Source organism: Pygocentrus nattereri, chromosome 17, assembly GCF_015220715.1.
Source record: "Pygocentrus nattereri isolate fPygNat1 chromosome 17, fPygNat1.pri, whole genome shotgun sequence".
NCBI classification, from domain to species: Eukaryota; Metazoa; Chordata; class Actinopteri; order Characiformes; family Serrasalmidae; genus Pygocentrus; species Pygocentrus nattereri.
In genome coordinates this window covers 23,017,992-23,031,010 of record NC_051227.1, presented here as the reverse complement: position 1 = coordinate 23,031,010, position 13,019 = coordinate 23,017,992, and the positions used below count along the sequence as shown (strand labels likewise).

Here is a 13,019-nt window from a genome sequence, read left to right as displayed (position 1 = left end):
AAAAAATTCAATAATTTAAATCAATGTTAATGTTAAATGAAAGAGGAATTATGAAAAAATTAAAGCAAAAAAAAAAAAAAAAAAATCACTACTGTAATTTCCGGACTATAAGCCGCTACTTTTTTCACACGCTTTGAACACTGTGGCTTAAACAATGATGTGGCTTCATTCTGCCAAAACACTTAGCCTAGTCACATCAGACCAATGAAATTACCGATAGAAGAATGCATTTCACTTCTGTTCTGAGCTGCTTTATTTTTTCAACCAGCCGTTTTATAGGCACTGTTCGGAAAAAAGCATTTACAGTACGTATTTAATTAAAAGTTAAAAAATCTTTCTGTGTAAATATCTCATGTTACAACGTGGACACCTGCGTCTTATATATGTACAATTTTTTTTTCTTTTCAACATTAGTGGGTGCGGCTTATATTCAGGTGCGCTCAATAGTCCAAAAATTACGGTAATTTTTCTATTTACAATACTGTTTGGTGACATTATTTGCCTCAAGATTTGATCAGCACTTCTGAAGTATGAGGTGTTCTGAATATTAATTTATCATAACTTCATTCTTAAAGCTATACAGCCTGCAAAGTTTCTCAGGACTGTCATATGAGAATCATTCCTTTATTATTTGTTATCATGCAACTCAATGTGTTCTAGATGATGACTATAAAGTGTTGAAAGGTCATGTATAATATTAATAATAAAAATAATAAGAAGAAGCTGAGCAAGATGAGAAATTTCTAATGTGTCTTTTTCTGCAACATGCAGCTTCACAGAAGTGATCAAATAAAGTGAACATAAAGCAGCAGGCAATATGAAAATGGAGATGAAAGCACATCAAAATAAAGCAATGAAAATGACATCAAATAAAAGTAACAAGCTATTATAGGCTTTTTAAAGAACTTGGTAAGATCAGAGTAAGCTTTAGGCCAAACACTCCAACAGCGTCATGATCTTAACAGCAAAGCTCCATAAGCAGTGGAGTTCAGATTGATTAGATGAGACTGAAGCTCACTGTGACGCAGACGACAGGGTAGCCGGCAGCTGGCTGGCTGTCTCGGGCACTGCTCGTGTCATCGTACTGCAGGAGGGATATGACCACTGGCACTGCGGGGAAGGTCACATCAGCCATGCTGTTCATTTCCTCAATGTATATGATGGCTTTGGTCATCTGCATGAAAAAGAGAGCTATTAAGTACATATTACAGATCCTCGTAATAGTTATGAGGCTGAAGATTAAAACTAACAGAATAACTGTCGTCTTGGGAGATTATACCCTGTAGAAGACGTGTTAGCTTTTAATACCAACATACAATTTAAGCTCCTTAGGTCCCCACGGCATATAAGCCTATTAACATCTCTCACATTTAGTTTTATTTCTGATTCATAGCTTAATGAAACTACTAAAGAAATTCTGCATAGTCAACACTTTCAATCCACATTTGTGTTGTAAGAAGAGGAGCATTATGTAAAAATTACATTCCAAACTAAATCTGCTTAATGTTATTCTACTTCCAGTCTTCTTTTGTTTTGTTTGCTTTTTCTTTTACATTAAAACAACACTGTACAAAATATTTTGGTGTCTGAACTTTCAAAAGTCATTCAACTTGCTGCAATCAAATGGTGATTTCACTTAACATCAAACATAAGACATCATTATTCTGTTAACTTACTCTTAGTATTAGTGGATAAAATTGTTGTTGCAGCAAATTAATTTACTTTTATAGTTTGACACCAACAATTTATTCCGTGAAAAAAATAGAAATAAAAACTTGAAACAGTTGTTAATAATAATAATAATAATAATGATAATAATAATAATAATAATAACAACGATAATAATATAGCACTTTTCACATATTTTACATTTAAAGCATTATAAAGCTTCACAAAATAAAGTGATTTACAATGTAATATAAAGAAAAAGAAAGAAAACAAATAAGAAAAAAGTAGCAAAACAATCACTAAATAAAAGCTGTAGCAGAAAAAGAGAAAAACATTAAAAATAGCAATTAACAAAAAATAACTAAAAGGTAATGTGAGGATAGAAGCTCAGCTCTTTGGAGGGTATTCCTCACTGAGATTTTATTGCCAAAATACAACTGAAGTCTAACGTGTAAACTCTGCAGGACGATCAGTGAGCACCTGGATCTCGGCCACCATGTTCTCGTCCGGCTTCAGGTGGACCGTAAATGCTTCTCTCATCTCGCGCACGCCATCATACAGAATCTCAATCTCCACCGTGTGCTCCGTCTCCCCTTCCTTAAATTCAATGTCTGCAGGATTGGGAAGTCAACAGTTCAGGAATGAGTGCTTACAGAGAAGTCACCAGTTCTGGAATGAGTGCTTATAGTGTTTGGGAATAAATCAGAATCTGAATGAAGAACTTGAACTTGCCCTGCTGAAAGTGCTGCTTAGCGTTGCCCCAGAAAGTATTTGCACACTTTCACTATTTGTAAAGTTTAATTTTCTTTAAATTACCTCATAAAATTATATTTACTATAGAGAAAAACACTTTTAGCACAACATCAAACTGGAGAAGCTTGGAGAAGGACTTTACAGAGGCATTTAAGAAACTGTTCAAATGACAAAAAGTCCACTTCCCCCAAATACTTCTTGAGGCCACGGTATACAAATAACCAACAGAGGATACCAAAAGATTAACAAACAAACATTAAACAAATAATAAATTGTACAAACACCATACAAATACAAATAAATGCAGCCCATGATCTGTACTGTTCATTGGCTAACCTTTACATAATCATGCTGCATGATTCAAGATAATTATGCAGTGCTGTGAATATAACCTTCTAAACATTCAGTGCAAAAAGGTAGAATTCATCACTGTGGTCCAAAATTGAAAAAACAACAAGCCAGCTTTTCAGTGATGTTTTAATTGCAGTCACCTTCTGATACCGGGTGGTAATCTTCTCCAGATGACGCAGAGCCATCTTTGGTATGGACGCGGACCACCGACACTTTGGAAGTGTCCCCTACACGCTGCACAGGGATCTTCACCACAGAGACCTGTCCAGACTCAGTGGGCTCACTCACGCTGAACTTAGTCGCCCCAAACCTGATGATGGCCTCTGAGGGAGAGCAGGACGTGAGAAATGTGAGTTGTAAACTACAGACCATAAGTGAGAAAGCAAGCAGTGATTTTTATTTGAGGTTTGAAAATTTCATACAACTGAAGTCCTATTCAGGAGGTTATTTAACCACCTCTTTTAAGTGATTTTTGGTCCGGATACACCACATTAGTCATTTTTATGGATGGTACATTACCACATCAGTGAAGATCCAGGCACCTTTTACCTTGTATTAAAGGACCAGTGGACATAACCTAAGGTGAATCAATCAATCAACCTTAGATGTACAATCAGGGTGACCCTCATTTTCAATGCAGCTGAGCATTTACAGTGTAAAGCGATTGAAATAGAAATTAAAATGGAATTTAATCAGGTTAAACAGTAAAATCAAAAAAGACTGAATGAGATAAATGGGAAAAAAATCAAAAAACAATTAAGATTTAATTAAGTAGGCAAACAATAAAATAAAACCAAGATAATGGTTTTATTTGTATAAAATGTGAAGTAATAAAGTAATAAAAATAAATAAATTAATAAATTGCAGCTGTCAGACAAATCCTCCTATCTCCATTTTTTGTCATTGGCCTTTACATTGTGCGTAAATTTCATGATGAACAGACCAAAATAAACAAATAAACAACCCAAAATGACTCAGAAAAATGTCTGGTTACACACACACACACACACACACACACACACACAAATATATATATATGTAGTATCTATGGATATACCTTAAAGTAGTCAGTGTTCAGCTTGTACAGCAGTATAGATTTACTGTCCTCTGAAAATAACTCAACACACAGTGATTAATGTCTAAATAGCTGGCAACACAAGTGAGCTCACCTCACAGTGAACATGTCCAAATTGTGCTCAAAGCGTCAATATTTTGTGTGACCATTATTATTATCTAGCTCTGCCTTCATCCTCTTGGGCATGGAATTCACCAGAGCTGCACAGGTTGCTACTGGAATCCTCTTCCACTCCTCCATGATGACATCATGCAGCTGGTGGACACCTCACGCTCCTCCTCCTTCCGCTTGAGGATGGCCCAAAGGTGCTTAATTGGGTTTAGGTCTGGAAACATTCTTAGCCAGTTCATAATTTTTACTTTCAGCAAGTTGGCATCTTGGAGGTTTGTTTGGGGTCATTATCGAGTTGGAAAACTGCCATGCAGAGAGGGGATCATGCTCTGCTTCAGAATGTCACAAGAATGTGCTGGAATTCATGTTTCCCTCAATGAACCGTGGCTTTGAAATTGTCCAAAATCTCTTGGTCTGCTGAATCATTAAGAGTTCCTTTCATTGGAACTAAGTGGCTGAGCCCAGCTGCTGAAAAACAAGACCACACCATAAAGCCCCCTCCACCAAACTTTACACTTGGCACAATGCAGCCAGACAAGTACCGTTCTCCTGGCAACAGCCAAACCCAGAGTCATCCATCAGATGGAGAAGCATGATTCGTCACTCTCCATTGCTCTAGAGTCCAGTGCTGGTCCTTTACACCACTGCATTTTATGCTTTGCATTGCATTTGATGATGTAAGCCTTGGATGCAGCTGCTCGGCCATGGAAACTCATTCAATGAAGCTCTCTATGCTCCTCAGCAACCGTTGACCCAGCGCTGTCATTGTACGTGGCCTACCACTTCATGGCCGAGTTGCTGTCATTCCTAATTGCTTCCACTTTGTTATAATACCACTGACAGTTGACTGTGGAATATTTAGTAGCGAGGAAATTTCACAACTGGTTGCACAGATTTGTTGCACAGGTGGCATCCTATAACGGTACTACGCTGGAATTCACTGAGTTTCTGAGAGCGACCCATTCTTTCACTAATGTTTGTAGAAACAGTCTTCATGCCTAGGTGCTTGGTTTTATACATCTGTTGCCATGGAAGGGATTGGAACACTTGAATTCAATGATTTGGATGTGTGAGTGAATACATTTGGCAATATAGTGTATATTTCAGTGCTATAGTGTACATATAAAATATTTGATTTTAGGTGACTGTTGACTGTAAAGTTCCAAGCTAATGACAATGTTAATGTCACTATGCAGTCACTTAAGACAGCAAGACAGATGGCTAGCGTATGTGGAATAATGGCTAAATTAAATGTTTTGATGTGTTTTTGACTCTTTTCGTGAAGGCAGTGCATAACTGGAGTAGCCACACCTACAACCATACTGGGTGACCATCTAAACCAGCATCAGACCAGTGTAAACCAGCATGGAATTCTTGCTGGTTTGCGCTGTTTTTTCAGCAGAGGTGATGCTTACAATAAATATGTTAACTGATGATTCCAGTTGTCTCTCAAGTAGGAAGGAAATGAACTAAAGCTAGAATGTTTAAGATGTGCAGTGGAAAAACACTCAGTGTAGTCATCCTATATTTATATTCCTGTTGTTGAATATTCCAAGTGTAGTATGCAGGTTTAAAAGATGCCATGGCTCAGTTTCTGTGTTATAGCTTCGTGTTCATTACATCTGACATTTCTACTCCACAGTCCTACATAAAATATTCCGCCAGGACCTTTAAAGAAGATAAGAATAGACTGTGGGTAAACTCAGCAGAGGGAATGGAATGAGGTAACTGGTAAACCACTGTTTACATTCAACCTTCAGCTCGTGTCACGGCCGCCCACAACCTGCTCTTTAATATCCTCAGCAAACAAGAGAATTTATAGCCAGAAGCTCTTTTAGCTATTGAAGGAAGTATAAATCTCTTAAGAGGTAACAGCTCTGTAAGTGACATGTTGTCTTTTTCATACCTAATGAAGCTGCAGAAAAAGACATGATAATTAAAACGGTGTAAAAATACTGGTCCTTCATCACTGATTAATTATGGTGAGCATGATAAAAGACAGAACTGCATTGTGAAGTGATTGCACAACTGAGCATCTACTGAGGTATGATGGTAGAACAATTTATATATTTTAGTACAGTACACCATATGTTCAAAATCTGGGAACACCTGACCATCACACATATATGAGCTTGCTGAACATCACAATACAAAACCATGGCCATTAATATGGGATTGTCCCCATTTATATAGCTACGACAGCCTCCACTCTTCAGGGAAGGTTTTCTACAAGATTTTGGAGTGCGTCTAATGGGAATTTGTGCCCATTCAGTCAAAAGAGCATTTGTGAGGTCAGACATAGATGTTGGACGAGAAGGCCTGACTCACAATCAATGTGCCAAAGGTGGTCAGGGTTAAGGTCAGGGGTCTGTGCAGGCCAGTGGTTTCCCCACACCAAACTCCTCAAACTATGTTGTTATTTACCTCACTTTGTATACAGGGGCTCAGCCATGCTGAAACAGGAACTGGTCTTTCCCAAACTGTTGCCCCAAAGTTTGAAGTTTATAACTGACTAAAATATCTTTGTGCTGTAGCATCAACATTATCCTTCATTGAAACCAATAGGCCCAACCCCTGAAAAACAGTCCCAGACCATTATCCCTCCTCTGCCAAACCCAGATTTGCCCATCAGACTGATATGTTATAAAGCATGATTGATCATGTTGATTGATTGATGTTTTCACTGCTCCAAATTCCAGTGGTGGTACGCTTTATGCTGTTCCAGCTGATGCTTAGCACTGCACATAGTATTCTTAGGCTTGTGTGCAGCTATTTGGCTAAGCAAACCAATTTCACGACTCTTCTGATGCACATTACTTGTGGTGATGTTGCTTACAGAGGTAGTTTGGAACTAAAGTGTGATGCAATTTTTATTTTACAATAATAGGACATACATGAACTTAATAATTAGAAGGGGTGACCACACAGTCAGCCCCATATATACATATATACATACATACAATACTGTGCGAAAGTCTTAGGCACCCAAGACATATTTTCAAAATCTATGAATCTATTTATTTGTGTAGTGTGTGTTTATCTGCTGAGAAAAGTGTTAATATTTGAGTAAACAAAATGTATAGAATATTAATAAAAGATTATGGTATAATATATATATATATATATATATATATATATATATATATATATATATATATATATATATATATATATATATATATCCATCCATCCATCCATTTTCTAAGCCGCTTCTCCATCAGGGTCGCGGGGGGATGCTGGAGCCTATCCCAGCAGTCTTCGGGCGGAAGGCAGAATACACCCTGGACAGGTCGCCAGTCCATCGCAGGGCTATAGATATATATATATATATATATATAAATAATAGTGATTTTAAGGATGTTAGCGTGTTTGTTTAACCATTTTCAAACCTCTCCTTGAGGAAGCCCAGTATTATATGTAGTTAAAAAGCAGCTCCTGGTTTGACCAATCAGTGCTTCAGTAAATTGTGCTCATGATGTAATTGATGATATTAATAAGTTTCTGTGGTGGCTGTGAAGGTGTCAAGGAAAAATATGGATCCAAGAAATTCTTGTCACTTTTTATTGTTTTTATGTTTATTTGAATTATGAATATGACTTTATTCTAATGTATATTGTGATAAACTCACTGCTGAGGTATTGTGTAAAAATTTGCTTAGATGCCTAAAACTTTTGCACATTACTGTGTATATATATATATATATATATATATATATATATATATATATATATATATACACACACACACACACACACACACACACACACACATATATATATGTATGTATGTATGTGTGTGTGTGTGTGTGTGTGTGTGTGTGTGTACACTGCCACATGTTAAATTAAGGTTATCTTTCTCTTCTCTTATAAAGTTATTGCTTCTGAGATAGAGTTTCCTTATGAGACTGACAATATGGTATACTTTAGAAAAGTCTTACTGTCAGCATCATCCTTTATCTTGATGAGTGTCTCGTTCTGAGCTCCGATGGACGCCCCAAATGGAGACTCGCTTTTGGGGCTCCCCAGCACCAGCCTCAGCTCCTCGACTTCCTCATGCTCAGCATCATCAACTAGAATTAGAGTACATGGCTTCTCCACTTCTCCTAAACACATGAAACAAAGTCATTTCCAGTTTTAGCAAGCTCTCTCTGCAAAACGTTGCATGTCAGTCTACAAAAATTTAGCTGTTAAGATTTTGACATTTTTCTTTGCAAATCTCCAGGACCAGCTAATACAACATCTTAGGAACAGCTATGTAAATAAAGCCATTCATATTTTATCCTCTTGTATTTTTGTTGCTTACATAATCTTTAAAATTTGGAATCACTTAACATAATAATTGTTACTTTGAGAATTATTATTTTTGCAGTATTTCAAGGTACTTTGGCTTTTACTGTTTGTGGCATGCGCCCGCCCCCCGGGCCCCAACGATGACGGCCGAGAGTGCCAGCAGAAAGGCAGGGCCTGAGCACTCAGCCGCAATGCACCTCGGTGAGGACACCCCCAGCTGGCAGCTCAGTCGCTTAGGTCGAATATAGCGGCCTTGCTGCGAAACAGGGGGTAGGGGGCAGGGGCAGCAGATCTCGGGACTCACTCCTCCCTCTGGTGCCTCCTGTAACCGGCACCAGCATCGTCCTCCTCCTCCCGCCGTTACTCCCGCCCATCGGGGGAGCTTGGGCTTTTTGCGCTCTGCCCCCTCTACACTCGCGGCTCTCTCATCGGCGTCCTCACCGAGGTGTGTCGCGGCTGAGTGCTCAGGCCCCACCTTTCTGTCGGCTCTCTCAGCTGTCATCGACGGGGCCCAGTGGGCGGGCGCATGCCACACTGTTTTACATGCTCTGTAAGTTGCTCTGAATAAAAGCACCTGCTAAATCAGTACATGTAAATGTAAATGTATTCAAATATAGCTTATTTAGTGTACCTCAAAATGTTATAAAGTAGATCCAAAAGTGAAAACTCAGTTTATTCACAATTGTAGGAGCACTTTAGGAGCAAGACTTTATGATGTAGTAAAAATAGCCAATGTTCTTAAACAATAAATAGTCATTATCTTTTTATAGAAGTGCTTTGTCATGAAATTAATAATTGATCTGTAAGATTTGGTTACTGCTTTTCAAACATGAGGCATTCTAGATATTCATTTACTACAAGCTCATTATCAATGTAATAGCACTTACTCCATTATTACTGAGTCACAAATAGCTCCATTCATCATAACAAATACAGTTTCCTACAAATGTAATGTACAATCACCTTACATATATTTTATGCGTATCTGCAAAAAAAAATTTGTTATAAGTTACCCTTATAAAGGGTTTATGAACATTTTAAAATTCAGGATTAATAATGGTTATAACATTTAACCATCATTGACCATTAACATTTAAAAATCACTAATCATTATTTATAACACAGTAATAAATGGGCAAAAGTAAGTGACCTTTCATAGTGATAAATATAAATATGTGAAGCCGACAGGTTTAATGCTGACTGGTGAAGAAAACAAAGGAAGATCAGCAAACATCACAATATAAGATTTAACAGTATAAATGAATGTTCACTATAAGGAAAACAACAGGCAACTGCTGCACTTTTTATTTAAGTGTTGTGACTGCTTATTAATAATTTTAAAGTGTTTATAACCTAATTAATAACCATTAATAAGCTAAATTTTAAACCATTTAAAAACCATAAGGATAGTCTTATTCTAAAGTGGAACCAAAATCTGTTTGTGTAATCTGTATAAGCAGCAGAGTAGCTGACCTGGTAAGAAAGTGATAGTGGAAGCTTCTGTGTTGGGCCTCTCGTTGAAGTCCATCATGACCTGGGCTGAACCCTGACGACTGTAGCAGCGTACGCTGGACCTGTAGCTCAGGTCGCCACTGCGGTAAATGATGGCCGTAATCTTCCCATCGTTCTCGTTTCCTGTGTATGTCACATCCCGGAACTGAACTTTAGGCACTGGAGAAACAAAAGAGAGATGGTGAGTAACCAATTTTAGTGGTTTGAATGTGCAATGTGGGAAATATGAGGAGTGCAGCACTGGCTTGTTCTAAAAGAGTGAATATTTTGCAAAGACTAAAGCATTTTGTCCAAATCTTGCAGCAAATATATTAAACTACTGCCTTAACTCCAGCATACACATCTAAACATTGGATGTTAGTTGTAATGCTGTGTTAAAAATAACCCTCTCATGTGGGGGCTGGACTTTAGCCTGTCAATCAATCAATCAATCAATCAATCAATCAATCAATCAATCAATCAATCACAATAGGTGCTTTTTCTGTGCCTTATACTATGATGGCATTTTAGGCCCACTGTTAAAAAAATTTTAAATACTAGACTTTGAGAATAAAGTTGTAATATTTTGAGAATAAAGTCATATTTTTAGAATGAAACTGTAATATTGTGAGAAAAAAGTTGTAATATTTCGAGCAGGTTAATTGCAGGGGGCGCTGCCATTACGTGGTTGGGCCTTGGTTGCTCCAGTCCTTACAGATCAAATATTTTGATTACTTTATCGAATGGCTAGGAGGCAGCCTTGTAAACAACCACTGCCTGCAAGTTCTCTTTCAACAAAACAGACAATTCAAGTCCATCTGGTTGTTTCTTCTAAATAAAGACAGTTTCTTGCACAGCCGTTTCAGCTGTTTCTTATACTAATGACAATGTGGTGCTGATGTTCCAGGAGTATTTCTGTATTTGTGAAACTGGTAAAACTCCACCAACTCTCATTTTAACACAAAGAAGTTGCCAACCCTTGGGCTACAGTACTTTTCCTGGTAATATCCTACATTAATGTCTGATTCTACGACTTTATTCTCAAAATATTTTAACTTTATTCTTTAAATATTATGATTTTATTAAAAAAAAGCCTTTTTTCTTGAAATATTAAGACCTTCTGTCACAACTCCCTTTGGCACTGAACTCTCTTTGGACTCAATCTCCCAGAATCCCACTGGGAGAGCACGTGACTACAGCATCACTCTCGCACTCCAACAAGCGCTCCAGTTCCCCAGAGTACTGATCTCTAAAACCTGTTCTTCTTTGATTAGTTTAGTTTAAAGCCCGGGCTGGGAGATTGCTTTCTACAGAGCAACTGAGCATTATTTCTAATTGTTTGTTCCTGTTCTGACCTGTTCTACCTTGTTTGTTGACCAGCCTTTTGCCTAATCCCTTTTGGACTGTTCGCCTGGTTATGTTTGTGTTTTTGTGTATTTTGCTCTTTCTGGATTTGACCTTTGCATGTGACCTGACTACGACTGTGGATTGTGTTTTGGACTAGTAAAGTTTCTCTTTTGTATTTTTTTAAACGTATTATACAACAACTCAGAATATATATATATATATATATATATATATATATAATGAAGGTTTTTAGATTGTTTTCTGTCTGATTGCTGACACAAAATACTCCAGGAGGAACGTTCTTCATGGTGTTGTCCAGGCCACTTTGCTTTTTCATTCTGATCACTCTTTGCAAAAACTTGATCAGCTGACAAACACTTACAGTCTGAAACAGAGTCGTTGATGATGATGATGGCTTTTCCTGGCTCTCCCAGGATGCCGTTCATAGGCATACGCAGGACCAGCTCAAACTTCTCAGGACCCTCCAACACTGGCTGACCCAGGTCGTCCAGGATGGTCACCCGGAACGTCTGCATGGTGACGCCTGGAGCAAAGTCCAGATTCTTACTGATCCCCACGTAGTCTTCACCAGCTGTGGAAACCATTCAGATAATGAGTGGAGGCCTTAAGTTGGAATGTTTTGCTCATAAAACACAAAAATGAACATCATACCCCTAAAAAAAAGTATATCAAGAAGGGAAAGTAGGTTTTCTATTGATACTTTATTTTCTCACAAAACTCCAAGGCTGTGACAACATCCATATTTGACTTTATTTTACTTTAAATGTGAACTTTTTTTTCTTTTTACACTCTTGCAATTTGAGTAGGATTTAAAAGAGCAACTCCAGACACCTTTAGTGATAATTATGCCAAACTGTGGAAATCTCATAGCTGTTGATTATCCTTTCTAAGCAAGTTGTTATTTTATAAACAGTGTCAGTATGTCATCTCTGTCATAACAAGACCTCACAGGAAAAACTCGTTTAAACATATCGCTGTTGTTGGAAGAAAACCTCTTGGAGAAAAATCTCCAAAATGGCAATTTTACAGAAGGACAAAACCTAATTTTACTTTAATGTAAGTCAATGGAACCAGACATCTTTCCAAGTAATTTTGGGCTGGTTCTTTTGGTTCTTTCATCATGAAATTTACACACAATGTAAAAGACAACAGGTGCTTTCAAATTATGTCAAAAGCACAAAAATGGAGATATGGGGTCTTCTGACAGCAGCAATATGTTACTGTAACAAGATGTGATTTGTTTAAGTAATATTACATCATTAATCTGTGCATTCATTATGAAGTGTTCATATAGTATAAAGAGCAACTGGCATTTAAAAAAGACAAAAAGTTCTGAAAGGATAGAGAACATACTGTTAATTTTAGAAACAGTACATTAGCGCAATTATACTACTATATGCTTCACAATAACAACAACAACAACAACAACAACAATAATAATAATAATAATAAACTTTATTTATAGAGCTCTTTTCATACCAGTGGCTCAAAGTGCTTTACAGACAAGTGATAATGTTTAACAGTAATAGAAGTTAAAGTTTAATTTTCTTCTATTACAGTTACTGTTTACTATCAGCAATATAAGGGAAAAAATCTACAATTATATTAAAAAGTAATAATTATAAGCTAAACTAAAGAGATGCGGTTTTAAATGTTTCTTAAAAGTGAGCACTGTGCTTGACCGTCTCATAAAGGTGGATCTGAGTTCCACAGTTTAGAAGCATAATAACCAAAAGAGGCCTCTCATTGGGCATCATTCACCAGTTCCTAGGTTTGTCTCTTAAATTTGCTCTTGAGTAAGGCCCTAAGAAAAAGTTTGTCATATTCATGACACAACTAAATCAAATTAATTTAATCCAAAGTGATCTTGAAAACCTTCCAACAGTAATTCCTAACTCTTGAACAGTCACGTA

At 37.2% G+C, this 13,019-nt stretch overlaps 1 protein-coding gene across 1 annotated transcript in view; it reads right to left on the bottom strand.

Moving 5' to 3' along the window:
* The window catches only part of frem2b (FRAS1 related extracellular matrix 2b), a 143,226-nt gene that overhangs the window by 20,907 nt on the left and 109,300 nt on the right, over positions 1-13,019 (bottom strand). Inside the window, exons 8-13 of the mRNA XM_017708604.2 lie at positions 11,468-11,677; positions 9,721-9,918; positions 7,896-8,060; positions 2,913-3,095; positions 2,149-2,279; positions 1,019-1,174 (exon numbers count right to left, since the gene is read on the bottom strand). Coding sequence (XP_017564093.1) covers positions 1,019-1,174; positions 2,149-2,279; positions 2,913-3,095; positions 7,896-8,060; positions 9,721-9,918; positions 11,468-11,677 — 1,043 coding nt within the window. The remainder of the gene's footprint in view (positions 1-1,018; positions 1,175-2,148; positions 2,280-2,912; positions 3,096-7,895; positions 8,061-9,720; positions 9,919-11,467; positions 11,678-13,019) is intronic.